The 13,186-nt window shown below is 62.1% G+C and overlaps 1 protein-coding gene across 7 annotated transcripts in view; it reads left to right on the top strand.

Moving 5' to 3' along the window:
* Positions 1–13,186, top strand: part of LLGL1 (LLGL scribble cell polarity complex component 1) — a 17,165-nt gene continuing 3,979 nt past the window's right edge. For 4 of the 7 annotated variants that reach the window (XR_004965610.1, XR_004965612.1, XR_004965613.1 and 1 more), the window contains exons 1-16: positions 107–187; positions 3,833–3,930; positions 5,887–5,968; positions 6,058–6,188; positions 7,000–7,158; positions 7,234–7,396; positions 7,475–7,610; positions 7,949–8,003; positions 8,162–8,316; positions 8,390–8,613; positions 8,814–8,881; positions 9,814–9,967; positions 10,041–10,145; positions 10,677–10,969; positions 11,622–11,769; positions 11,987–12,140. Coding sequence is in view for 3 of the 7 variants with exons in the window: in XM_036296249.1 (XP_036152142.1) it covers positions 107–187; positions 3,833–3,930; positions 5,887–5,968; positions 6,058–6,188; positions 7,000–7,158; positions 7,234–7,396; positions 7,475–7,610; positions 7,949–8,003; positions 8,162–8,316; positions 8,390–8,613; positions 8,814–8,881; positions 9,814–9,967; positions 10,041–10,145; positions 10,677–10,969; positions 11,622–11,769; positions 11,987–12,140 (2,206 nt within the window). In the remaining 4 variants the exon portion in view is untranslated. Of the gene's footprint in view, positions 188–3,832; positions 3,931–5,886; positions 5,969–6,057; positions 6,189–6,999; positions 7,159–7,233; positions 7,397–7,474; positions 7,611–7,948; positions 8,004–8,161; positions 8,317–8,389; positions 8,614–8,813; positions 8,882–9,813; positions 9,968–10,040; positions 10,146–10,676; positions 10,970–11,621; positions 11,770–11,986; positions 12,141–13,186 lie in introns of all 7 variants that reach the window. The other 3 variants (XM_036296251.1, XM_036296250.1, XM_036296249.1) reach the window with 3 other exon arrangements.

The raw sequence follows: 13,186 nt of genomic DNA on the forward strand, positions 1-13,186 counted from the left end.
GCACCTCCTGGCGCCCCGCCCGCGCCTCAGGACCCGCGGGGCCGTGCGGCGCATCCTGCGGGCGGCTGCGGCGGCGGCGGGCGCGGCGGCGGCGGAGGGACGCAAGATGATGAAGTTTCGGTTCCGGCGGCAGGGCGCGGACCCGCAGCGCGAGAAGCTCAAGCAGGAGCTCTTCGCCTTCCACAAGGTGCGGCGCTGGGGCCCGGGCTGGGCGGCAGGGTGCGGGCCGGGGCCGGGGGCCCGGGCTCCGAAGCCACGTCGGGCCGCGGGGAGGGAGCGCCCGGCGGGAGGGCGGCGGGCCGGGCGCTCTCGGAGGCCGCCCTCGCCTCCGCCCCAGCTCCGACGTCTCCGGGGCTGCGGGTCTCCGCTGACTTCCCGGTCCGCCTCTCCCGGGCTGCGGGCCGCCCCGGCCCCCTCCCAGGTCTCGGCGTCGCTGCCCGCCCTCCGGCTTGACCGCCCCCCGAGCTCAGCCTCTGCCCGCGCGCCTGGGGCGGGGTGTCCCCGCCTCGGTCCCCGGGTGTCGTCTCTGCGGGTCTCCTCTCCGCTTCCCATCATCTCGCGCCTGTTTCTCTGCTTCTCCGAGCGGTGCGGTCCTCTTCCGCTGCCTCTCCATCCTGCGGGCTTCCCGAATTTTCACTTTGTCTCTCGCTCCATCTTTCTGTCCCTCTTCGGAGGCTCCCCTCATCCCTGTCCGCCTTCGGGGCAGCCCAGGTGGGGCGGGAGGGGCGAGGAGAGGAGGTAGATGGGGAGGGGGAGGGTTGGGGATCCCTCTATGTCCCTCCCCTCCCTCACCCAGGGCTCCAGGGGAGATGCCTGGCTGTGGACCCCCCTGCACTTCAGGTTGTGGGGCCTCAGTTTCCCTGGACGTGGAGCCACTCTTCTCCCTGCTGGGCCCCCTGTGCCACTGAGCCCTGCAGCCTAGCGGGGGATGGAGGGCCGCCCCCTGTCCTCCCTGGGCAGGACAGGCCAGCCTTCGGCCCCCACCGCCCTCTGCCTGGGCGGCCGCCAGCCCCCGGAGTTCTAGCCCAGAGCCCTCTGCTGCTCAGGCCTGAGCTCCCGGGGAGCTGAGCTGTTATGCCCGGCACCCAGGTGAGAAAATGGAGCCTCTGAGAGAGATGCCGACTTGCCCAGAGTCACAGGTAGAACTGGGTCACTTCGTCCTCCTTATTGGTAGGGATTTGACTTTAGCTTTGAGGGCTGCTGTGGTCCGAGAAGAGACTCTTGTCCAGGAGGAAGCTCTGGGCCGGCTAGACCTGGAGTGGTCGAGGCACCAGGGCATTTCCCCGGGGCAGGCAGGGCTTCTGAGGTGGTGGGGCTGCCAGGACCCTCAGACTCTCCAGGAACCTGCCAGAAGCCTGCAGGCCCAGAGGGAAGGCGCTCCCAGGTCCCCCTTTTGTGCCGAGCCCCTGAGGTGAGAATGACAGTGCAGCGGGGCAGGCACTGAGCTCAGGTGTCACTTCCTCAGCCAGTGAGTTGGGTGTGAAGTGGGGACATGCAGCAGATGGTGGGAGGCTAGGAGGCTGCCCCCCTGGCTGGTCCTGTTTGGCAAAAGGGGAGGGCTCCCCGCTAAGCAGAATGAGGACCCGTTCTGAGTGGGCAGCAATGGTAGGAGGGAGGTGGTCTTGGGCAAGGGGCTGGCTCCCCAGAGGGGGTGGTAAGTGATCACTAGAGAATAGATGCCAAAAATACAATAAGAGCGATTAGACCCAGGTTCTCTAGTGGGATTGGGGGGACAGGCGCAGACATCCACTTTGGACTCAGTCTTGGGTCCACATCCCAGCCCTGTCTACGTGTTGCCTGTGGGAGGTGTGTCCACTCTATGTCCCTTGACACTGAGCTCTGACTGTGTGAGTTCTGGGTGCTGAGGACAAAAGGGACAAATACCTCTTCATTCAGGGGGCTGATGTCGTAGTGGAGGAGGTAGTGAAAAGCCAAAACAAAAGAGCAAAATATGCAGCAGTTTGGATGGTGCCAGTACTCTGGATTGAAAAAAGGTAGGGTGAGGGCCTGGAGCCTGTGAGCAGGGGTGGCTGCTGTGGCCAGGATGGCTTAGGGGCCCCCGAATGCTGGGGAGTGCTGGATAAGGCACATTCCAGGTAGAGGGATAGTAGATGCAAAGGCCCTGAGGCAGGAACCTGCCTAGTAAATTGGAGGAGATCAAAAGGCCACTGGGCCTAGAATTAAGTGAGGGGGAGAGAGTGGGAGGAGGAAGACAAGTCCAGATGTGAGGACTTACCTTCTCCAGGTAGCTGGGAGCCCTGGGGTGGGAGGGTTCCTGAGCAGAGGGGGGGACTGGCCAGTCAGGTCCAGTGTTGGCATAGCAGTGCTGGTGGGAAAGGGAAGTTGCCCCCCACCCTCAGCCAAATGGGCACCTGTGTCTTCCAGTGGACTCCCTGTCCCCCAGTGCTCAAATGGGAAACAGGCTTGAAGAGTGCTGTGACTAGCCCAAGGCCAGCATCCGGAGGGTTCAGTCCCTGCTTGGATGGGCTGAGGCAAGAGGCCTGGGGACCCGGGTTTCTTTTATTTTCCTTTCTTTTCTCTTTTCTCTCTCTCTCTCAACATCAGTGTGGTAGAGAAACATCGATCAGTTGCCTCCCATACATACCCAAACTGGGTATCAAACCCTTAACTTCGTTGTGTGCCCTGACCAGGAAAGGAACCTGCAACATGTTGGTGTATGGGACAACGCTCCAACCAACTGAGCCACCTGTCCAGGCAGTCCCGGTTTCTTAAAAAATGAGTGTCTTGCTGAGGCAGTGATCGAGAGGTATCTGTGGCCCCAGCTGGTGTCCGACATTGGTGCTGAGGACATGGGGCCGGGTATGGACATTCCAGGCAGAGGCCCCAGCTGGTGTCCCACATTGGTGCTGAGGACATGGGGCCGGGGTATGGCCATTCCAGGCAGAGGCCCCAGCTGGTGTCCCACATTGGTGCTGAAGACATGGGGCCGGGGTATGGCCATTCCAGGCAGAGGCCCCAGCTGGTGTCCCACATTGGTGCTGAGGACATGGGGCCGGGGTATGGACATTCCAGGCAGAGGCCCCAGCTGGTGTCCCACATTGGTGCTGAGGACATGGGGCCGGGGCATGGCCATTCCAGGCAGAGGCCCCAGCTGGGCCTCGGGGGATGAGTATGAGCTTTTTGGGTGGGTCGGCGATGAGGGAAAGCCCAAGTTGGGCTGGAGAAGCTGGGACCAGTGTACGTTGGGACTGGCCCTGCCAGGAGCAGAGGACCAGGTGGAAGCCATTCCATTAATACCAACAGTGCACAGGCCCTCTTCACACCATCCCTGCCACAGAGGGGGTGGGGACCTTGTTGCTCCGTTTCCAGCTGGGGAACCCAAGTCTGGGAGGTGGGTGACACCTTCAGGGCCTGCGTAGGTAGCTCCTCTGTCTCTGACTCTGCCTAGATGACCTTGGGGGTTGGCCTCTGACCTCCACGTGGGGCCTGTGTTTGGGAAGTGCCATGGACTTCACGGGGGACCCGAGGCAGCATGGTGCCTCACCAAGCTTCAGTCCGTGCCCCTAGGAATAAGGGCAGAGCCCCTGGGGCAGGTGGCCCACTTCTGAGCCTTGTGCTTCCTGCCTGTTGTCAGAGCCCTGCACATAGTGGGATGGACACAAGTGCCGAGGGACGGGGGCTTGGCTCAGCCCCTCCGTACCCACTGGAGGCATGATTGCCCATTTCTCAGTGAGGCTGCAGACACAGAGCACAGGGGCCCAGCTGGAGTCCTGGTGCACAGCAGCAGCAGAGCCTGAGGCTGCCTTGGGGTGGGCCCCTGGGTGGGCCTGGGCAGCTGTGCCTGTGCAAGTGTCCTCCCCTCCCCCCACAGACCGTGGAGCATGGCTTCCCCAACCAGCCCAGCGCCCTGGCCTTCGACCCTGAGCTTCGCATCATGGCCATTGGCACCAGGTCTGGGGCCGTCAAGATGTATCCTTTGCGGGGCACAGCCTTCGGGGCTGTGAGGACCACCTACTTGTAGCGACCTATGCGCTGGCTCTGTGGCAGGCCGCAGCCCGGGAGGCTGTGGAAGGCATCTGGACCTGGTGGAGGCTGGTGCAGCTTCTGCCCTCAGATCCCTCCTCGTGGAGATAATGCGGGGGTGGGGGCACAGCTTGCAGTGACCACAGCTGTCCCTCACTGCATTCCAGCCCGCGACCCTAGGCAACCCTGCTATTCATTGTCCCAGCAGCTGTAACAAGGGTGGCTGGGCCAGGGGGCTGGCCTATCTTGGTACCTGTCAAGGTTGGTGGGTGGGCCAGGGTCACATCAGTGGGTCTTTCCCTGGTGACCGGCTACACATGTGTACCAATGTGAGACACGTGTCCAGCGAGGGGCTGGGGGCAGTGCCAGGCTCGGCATGGTGAGCGCAGCTTGGCCCCCACCTGGATGCTGGCGGTTGCACAATGGGCTGTGTGTGCCGCACAAAGCGGGCATTTTCCCTGTCAGCCCGGGTGGGTGGGGGCAAGCAGACAGCTGGATGCCTTCTTGCCTGGTGTGGAGCATCGCACTTCCACTGCCTGAAGTGAAGCCCTCCCTCCCTCCGGGATACGGGGGTGCAGACTGTCTGGCACCTGCTTGGTGTGAGGTGCCCACCTCCACCCCTCCCTATGTGACCCTCTGGGTCTCAGTGTCCTCATCAGGGACATTGGGCGGCACAGAATGAGTAAATGCCTGTAAAGGGGAGGGGAGGCGTCGGCGTCTGGACCTGCAGTTGGTGAGTTTGCCTACACGAGGGGGTGTGGCTGGGCCAGATGCTCCCCCAGCACCATCCACATCCACTTCCTGCCTGCTGCTCCCAGCCCTCGAGGTGCTGTCCTGCCCCACCTGCTGTGCTCCGAAGGTGGTGTCGCCTGGTGCCCCGTGTCAGGCATCTGTTAGCCTCTGGTGCTGGCCCTCTTGTGTCCTGGTCTGTCTTGGGCGCCGGTTTCTCATGCTCACAAGGAACCTGTTGGACGTCTAGGAGAGCCTCAGAGGAGGCCAGAGCTCTCCCCAATCCTTCCTTCCTGCCCCAAACCACCCCTGGGCTGGGAAACTGAGGCTTGAGAAGAAGGCCTTGCACACAGAGGCGCCCCTCCCCCTGTCTCCTTGGTGACTCTGGTTCCTGCCCAGCACTTCTGCCCCCTCTTTTGTCCCCTCTTCTGTGTGCTTCCAGCTCCTGCAGGGAATCCTAGCTCCAGCTCCAAGCAACGGCTTGGCTCCTGCATTGTCCCCAGGCAATGCTGCTGACCTCTCCCTTGCCCTCCCTCCGGGGCCCCCGGGGCCCTGCCTGTTCACTGTCAGACCTGGAGTTGCTGAGACTCTGGTACTGATGCCAGGCACTGGAAGCAGGTCACCCAACCTCTTCAAGCCTCTGAGTGCTGGTTTGTGAATGGACAGGCCTTGGCCTCTCCCCTCTCTTGGGTGGGGGCTGCTGCCTGCCTGCCCCAGAGGGAGGTTGGTTTCCTTGCCTGTGGCTGGAATGGGGCCTGGAGCTGTGGGAAGAAGCAGCTTTCCTGCCCGAGCCTGGCCTGGCCTCGCTGCCTGTGGGGCCAGCTCTCGTGCACACGGACACATGAGGCTGATGTAGAGTGGGCTGCATGTGCTGAGCATGTTTTATTCTCACTTGCCCTGGGTCAGCCCTGTGAGGTGGGAGCCACTACCCATTTTATAGCTAAAGATGTGAAGGTTGTACCACAGCAGGACTTGCAGGAGCTGAGTGGAGCCTGCCTTCTGAGCTTGAGGATGACTTGGGGGTGCAGGGCAGTGTTTCTTCAGGGAGGGGCCCACCTGGACTTTGGAGGGCTCCTGGATTGGCAGGCCTGGCTGGGAGCTATCAGAATGGCCCTGGAAGAGGAGGAGGCTGGGCATCTCTGCCTGTTTCTGCCCTTGACCTGTTGCCCTTAGCTATGGCGCACCTGGTGTGGAATTCACAGGCCTGCACCGGGAAATGGCCACAGTCACCCAGATGCACTTCTTGCCCGGCCAGGTGAGCCTCTGCCCCCGCTGGCTGGCTTGTGAACCCTGGGACCCCCTCCCAGTCCTACCGCCCAGTCTTGGTCTCTGCACACCCCCTAGGGCCGCCTCCTGACCCTGCTGGATGACAGCAGCCTGCATCTCTGGGAGATCGTCCACCATAATGGCTGTGCCCACCTGGAGGAAGCACTCAGCTTTCAACTGCCCAGTCGGCTGGGCTTTGACGGTGCCAGGTACTGGTGGGCTTGGCCGGGGGCCAGCCGCTAGGCATGGGGAGCCAGCCTTGCAAAGGCATGGTGGGGACGAGAAACTGCCGAGGGCTGGGTTTAGGGTGGCAGGGGATGCTGAGCTGAGCCTGGGTCCCAGAGGCAGCATTCGGGCCCCTTGTCACTGAGCGGTGCTCCAGGGGCTTGGCGGGTGTTAGAAGAGAAGCTGCGGCTGAGCCTGAGGTGAGCAGGTGGGGTTTGTGCTGCCGCACCAGAGGTGCAGGGTGGGAGGTGCACTGAGCCCCAGACTGGCGCACCCGATGGTGGCCTTGCACTCCCTGCAGTGGCGGAGTGGCAGGTGTGGGGCAGGTCCAAGCTGAGCTCCCATCAGCACAGATCCCCTGGTGTCTCTAGTTGGGGCTGGGATGACAGGCCATAGTGTGTACAGGTGAAAGGGTAAGCTTGGGGGAAGGGGGGTCCTGCCAGGCCGTGCTGTGTGCGGTGTGCGGTGCTGACAGGGTGCTCCAGGGGGCAGTGGGGTAGCCTGGTTCCTGCCTTGCCCTTCTGGTGGGTGGGAGGGACTTGGGAGCCCATCTCCGAGACCAGAGGAACTATATTTACTGTCCCCGCTGACATGCTGACTTCCTGATGAATAATTGAGCGAGTTAATTACGATGCCACCACTGCTGCCTTCCCAGTTCACCAGCCCACGGGATAGTCAGGTCCCAGTGAGTGCAGAGGGGCCACGGTGCTCTCACAGTAGCAGCTCATTAGCACCCTCTGCACTCCTCAGCAGCAGGAGCCCACACCCTCCCCCGCCTCCCTCTGTCTCCCATAGTGGCCCGCCCACTCTGGCCCACATCACAGTGATCCTGCTTGTGGCTGCTGGCAACATGGCAGCCCTGGGCACTGAAGGTGGCAGCGTCTTCTTCCTGGATGTTTCCACCTTGATGCTGATTGAGGGTCAGACCCTTAGCCCTGAGGAGGTTCTGCGAAGGTGAGAGGCAGGCGGGCTTCCCACACCCACTGCCTGGGCAGCTCTCCTGCTGGCTCACCTGGGCTTCCTCTGCAGTTTGCCAGATGACTACCGGTGCGGGAAGGCGCTGGGCCCCGTGGAGTCCCTGCAGGGACACCTGCGGGACCCCTCCAGGATCCTCATTGGCTACAGCCGGGGCCTGCTGGTCATCTGGAACCAGGCAGCACAGTGTGTGGACCGCGTCTTCCTGGGGAACCAGGTTGGTGTGGGAGACTGTGCCCATAGCCGGGGCCTCTGCCGTGGCTGCCTTGTTCATGTCCACCTGCTCTGCCCACAGCAGCTGGAGAGCCTGTGTTGGGAGCGCAGTGGCAGCACGCTGGTCAGCTCACACAGCGATGGCAGCTATGCCATCTGGTCTGCGGACACTGGCAGCTCTCCAGTAATGCAACCTACAGTGGCCACCATGCCCTACGGTGAGTGCTGGGCAGGCTGAGGGCAGCCCTGCCTCCTAAGCACAGGGCTTTGACGGGTGGTCGATCCCAAGCTCGGGCACTCGTGCCCGCCTCTGCTTTGTGGGGGCATCCAGGGGGACTTGTGGAAGGTGGCAGCGCCATGCCACATCTGCAAAGGCGAGACCCCCCTCCCACTGTGGGGTGTACGGTTAGGGGCAGTGGGCCTTCCCCCCCGGAGGCAGGAAGCAGCCATGAAGCAGGAGCAATGTGGGCAGGATGGGAGAAGGGGTGAGAAATGCGACCTGAGGCTCTTCGGGTCCTGGCAAGCAAATGAGCCTGACACTGTCCCATCCCTCCAGGCCCCTTTCCCTGCAAAGCCATCAATAAGATTCTGTGGCGAAACTGTGCATCTGGGTAGGTGGGGAGCTGGGTCCAGGTGTGGGTCGGGGGCTGCATCTGGCTGGGGTGGAGGCTGGGCTCGGGTCTCAGGGTTGTCCTGTGATGCTCTCTCTGGATTGGGCAGTGTGTGCTCCCGACCCAGGTGGCTCACAGGGCCCCCCACCCCTGTATAGGGGCCACTTTATCATCTTTAGCGGCGGCATGCCCCGTGCCAGCTATGGTGACCGCCACTGTGTGAGTGTGCTCCGGGCGGACACTCTGGTGACACTGGACTTCACCTCCCGCATCATTGACTTCTTCACGGTGCACAGCATGCGGCCAGAGGATGGTGTGTTGCCCTCCCCCACCCGGTACTCGGCACTGCCTGTGGCCGTGCTCCTCACCCTGCCCCTGTCCCACAGAGTTCGACGAACCCCAGGCCCTGGCTGTGCTGCTTGAAGAAGAGCTGGTGGTGCTGGACCTGCAAATGCCCGGCTGGCCGGTGGTGCCTGCTCCATACCTGGCCCCATTGCACTCGTCCGCCATCACCTGCTCGGCCCACGTGGCCAATGTCCCTGCCAAGCTGTGGGCCCGCATCGTGAGCGCTGGGGAACAGCAGAGTGCCCAGCCTGCCTCCAGTGCCTCGGTGTGTGCCTGCACCTTGCGGGCCCAGCCTTGTGGGGGGAGGGTGTTCCCTGTGAAAGTGCAGCCCAGATGCAAAGCTGGAGGTGGAATGTGCCAGGTGTACCTTGGGGACTCGGAAGCAGTTTGGGTCCTGGGTGTCAGCCCAGAGTAAAAGGGAGAAGAATTTGTCCTGACCTCACTGATACCTTCACCCTCTCCCAGAGCTGGCCCATCACCGGGGGCCGGAACCTGGCCCAGGAACCATCTCAACGAGGGCTGCTGCTGACTGGGTAAGGCAGACCTAGCCCCTTGGCCAAGCACAGTTGTGACGTGTATGTGGGTGCGTGGGGCCGGGCACAGCCCACGCAGGTGCAGGAGAGCCCAGCCTAGACTAGGCGGTACTGACCTGCCCAGTGACTCAGGCCTGGCCCCTGGTGGGACCGGGTTCCCCCTTCAGGAGGGTGGGTTGGGATCGTAGCTTTCTCAGACCCTGGTTCAAGCCCCTCCCTGCCCTGTCTTGGCCTGGAGCTGAACTCCACCCACCTAGCCTGCCCTGGGACCGGGAATCTGGGCCGGCCTGGCCCGGCGGGCGCTGACGTGCCCAGTGACTCAGGGCCTGACTTCCTGCCCTGCCCCTGCTGCCTGCCTGTGCTGGGATCTGGGGGCCCTGGCTCTGCCTCCCACTCCTGCTTGGAAACGGTTAACCATGGCTTTCAGGGCTGCTGGGCTTCCCGTCCAGCCCCACACGCCTGCTCACGCCAGGGCTTTCCGCCTGAGGCAGCACCCCAGATTGGCCTGCTCCCCCCCTTCCTCTCCCGCTTTCTGCTGGCCTCCCAGTCTTCCTGCTGCTGCCTCGGGCCCAGCTGAGCCCTCTGCTCTGTGACCTGCTAACTCCGATCCCTTTTGCTGGGTGACCCAGTGAGGACAGAACCCCTGAGTCCTCTGCTCCCTGGATTTCCCCTCTTCCACTTCCTGCTCGTCACACTGGTGATTGTTTCTACACCTCTCACCCTGTTTGAAGGGCCCAGGTGCGTGTGGCCTGGCACATAGTCGGCACTCAGTATGTCTTTGCCTAATCAGTAGGTGCTTCCTATTTGCTGTATACAGTAGGCGTTTGGGCAGCGTTTGGCCTGTGCAGTAGGTGCTCAATGACGGCCCCAGGATGAGTGGATGGAGGAATGGGCAGGGGCCCGGCATGGGCCTGATGGCTTCCTCCCTGCAGCCACGAGGACGGCACTGTGCGGTTCTGGGATGCCTCTGGCGTGGCACTGCGGCCGCTCTACAAGCTGAGCACAGCTGGCCTCTTCCAGACCGACTGTGAGCACGCCGACAGCCTGGCCCAGGCCCCCGAGGACGACTGGCCGCCCTTCCGCAAGGTGGGCCCCTCCCCCAACCCCAGGAGCCTGGTCCTGGCTCTGCCCTGTGTCATCACTCCAACCCACTCCCCAGGTGGGCTGCTTTGACCCCTACAGTGATGACCCCCGACTTGGGGTGCAGAAGGTGGCACTCTGCAAGTATACAGCGCAGATGGTGGTGGCCGGCACTGCAGGCCAGGTGAGCCTGAGAGGTCCTCAGGGCTGGGGGTCTGGAGGGATTGTTGGAAGAGGTGTGCCTGAACTGGAGGGTCTGGCCCAGAGGTGGGAATGGGGCCCCAGGTGGGGTGAGGCCAGCCAGGGAGGTGGGCCTGTTGTTGGGGCCTTAAGTCCAAGCTCTGGCTGTAGGGCACGTGGAGGCTTAGGGCCAGGGCTGGAGCCCGGATGTTAGATGAACCCTGGGAGGGCAGGGACCAGCAGTCTGTTCAGTGCTATTCTTCCAGCGCTCAGAGCATCCAGAAGGTGCTCTGTGTGCCTTAGGAGTGGTGGTGGTGGGGTACTTGGCTCTGGCAGGGCAGGGACTAGCGGGTCTGGGTCACCACTGTGCTCCTCGGTGCAGGCCCTGGTGTGCAGTAGGCATTCAGTAAGTGCTTATTCAGTGGGTAAATGAGACAATCCCGGGACCTCCCTGACAGTGACTTTGCAGGCTCCGGTGGGGCATGGTGGCCCATCCTGTATGCTGACCCCTCCCCTGCCCTGCCTGCGGGCTCAGGTGCTGGTGCTGGAGCTCAGTGACATGCCCTCAGAGCAGGCGGTCAGCATGGCCAGTGTGGACCTCCTCCAGGACCGAGAGGGCTTCACGTGGAAGGGCCACGAGCGGCTGAGCCCGCGCACGGGGCCCCTGCCCTGGCCCGCCGGCTTCCAGCCCCGGGTGCTGGTTCAGTGCCTGCCGCCGGCCGCCGTCACCGCGGTCACGCTGCACACGGAGTGGAGCCTCGTGGCCTTTGGCACCAGTCACGGCTTCGGCCTCTTCGACTACCAGCGCAAGAGCCCAGTGCTGGCCAGGTGCGGGTGTGGGCCCTCAGCCTGGGGAGGGGTCTGCCTGTCCCCCCGGCCCCAGCTCCATGGGACCTCTGGTGTCTCCCACTCCCAGCTAGGCCTCAGTTTCCTATAAGGCAGTGGTTCTCAACCTTCCTGATGCCGCGACCCTTTAATACAGTTCCTCATGTTGTGGTGACCCTCAGCCATAAAATTATTTTCGTTGCTGCTTCATAACTGTCATTTTGCTACTGTTATGAATCGTAATGTAAATATCTGATAGGCAGGATGTCTTTTCATTGTTACAAATTGAACATAATTAAAGCATAGTGATTAATCACAAGAACAATATGCAATTATATATGTGTTTTCCGATGGTCTTAGGCGACCTCTGTGAAAGGGTCGTTCGACCACCAAAGGGGTCGCGACCCACAGGTTGAGAACCGCTGCTGTAAGGCTTGTGGTGAAGGTGGCGCTAGCGCTTTTGGCAGCTTCGACCTTATGTGAAGTGCTGCTGGTAGAGTGCTGAGCCCACCAGATGCTGGGTCGGCAGGGCAGCAGGGTGGGGTTTGGGCTTCCTGACCAGGGACCATTAATGCCTGGCCCCCGGGCCAACAGGAGCACAGAGGCTGCTCCAGGAGGCTGCTCTGTAGCCCAACGGGCGCCTGTCTGCCCCCAGGTGCACGCTTCACCCCAATGACTCCCTGGCGATGGAGGGGCCACTCTCCCGGGTGAAGTCGCTCAAGAAGTCTCTGCGCCAGTCTTTCCGGCGCATCCGTAAAAGCCGAGTCTCGGGCAAGAAACGGGTTGTTAATACCAACAGCAAGGTGAGCTGGGGCCAGGCTGCCAGGAAGCACCCCCCGAGGCTGCAGTGTAGACCTGGAGCCAGGCCTGGCCCTGGCCATGGCCCTGTGTCTGCTCCCCTGTTGCCCACCCTCAGTAGCCCTCAGCCCTGGGTGATCAGGGGAGCTGGGGAGGGTGATGGGAAGTGGGTGCTGGGCTCTGAAGGAGAGGACAGTGTCCTGGAGCCCCACGCTCCCCCAGCTGCAGGAGGCCAACGCACAGCTGGCAGAGCAGGCCTGCCCCCATGACGTGGAGATGACCCCCGTGCAGCGCCGCATCGAGCCCCGCTCAGCCGATGACTCCCTCTCGGGCGTGGTGCGCTGCCTCTACTTTGCCGACACGTTTCTCCGAGATGGTGAGGCCAGGAGAGGGACAGGGTTTAGAGAAACACAGCAGGCCTCTGTTGGCCATCCAGGAAATGGGCAGTGGGGCAGGGGTGGGACAGCCTCTCCCAGGGGGTGGGAGAGCATTACTGGGCCTCCAGGCTGCACCAGCAGCAAGGTGCCAGGCCAACCACACAGTTCCCCTGGAATTTCTGCTGGCACGGGGTTAGTGAGGGAGCTACAGGACCTCAGACGTGAGAGCTCAGGATTTGGGGGTAGAGTGTGAGGTGGGTGAGTGTGGGGAGACTGCCGCACAGCCTGTCAGTAGTGAGGGGAGGGATCCGCAAGGAGCTGTGCTGTCTGCCTTGCTCAGGAGCTGGCTTTGACCCCAAGTGGTTGGAGCCCTGAGCGTGCCCTGCAGAGAAATGCGGTCATCAGGTTTATTGAGTAATTCATCAGTTGATTTCTCACTCACATAACTGGGACTTTAACCCTACACAAAACCGGAGAGTAGTCGCCCCGTGTCCTACCTGGCGCTGCTGCCACTGCACTATGTCGCTTACCTTTTTGCTGGAGTGTTTTAACTGAAACCCAGCACGAGTACTTGAGTTCGTGTCTAACAGCTGTGACCTACAGTTGTGCCCGAGTTGCACCCCATGGAGCTGATACTGATCCCGGAGTCTCTGTCCCCATTCATCTTAAAAGTGCCTTGTATGGTTGGTGCTGCGTCAGCCCCCAGCCTGCACGGGGCATTTAGTGGTGTGTCTTTTAGTCTCTGGGTGAGCAAGGCCCCTTCTGGTGTTGCTTATTTGCTGAGGGTCCTTTATCCGTGGGTTTTCCCCACTGTTTGGACGTGGCAGCCCCGTGGGTCTCTACTAGTCACTGTAAAAAGGCCCTTGGGGCTCAGTTCCTGGCTGGCTGGGGGTTGGGGTGTCAGCTGTGTGAGTGGCTCACTGCCTTGTTGCTGAGGTCAACGTACCTCCAGGGCGCCAAGCCAGGACTGCTCGGGCCCACCTTGGCTCCTGGGTTTTTAGCTCAGATTCTCCACTAAAGGGTCTTCCCCAGAGATTCAGCTCAC

The sequence above is a fragment of the Myotis myotis genome, unplaced genomic scaffold (assembly GCF_014108235.1).
Source record: "Myotis myotis isolate mMyoMyo1 unplaced genomic scaffold, mMyoMyo1.p scaffold_m19_p_29, whole genome shotgun sequence".
Lineage (NCBI taxonomy): Eukaryota > Metazoa > Chordata > Mammalia > Chiroptera > Vespertilionidae > Myotis > Myotis myotis.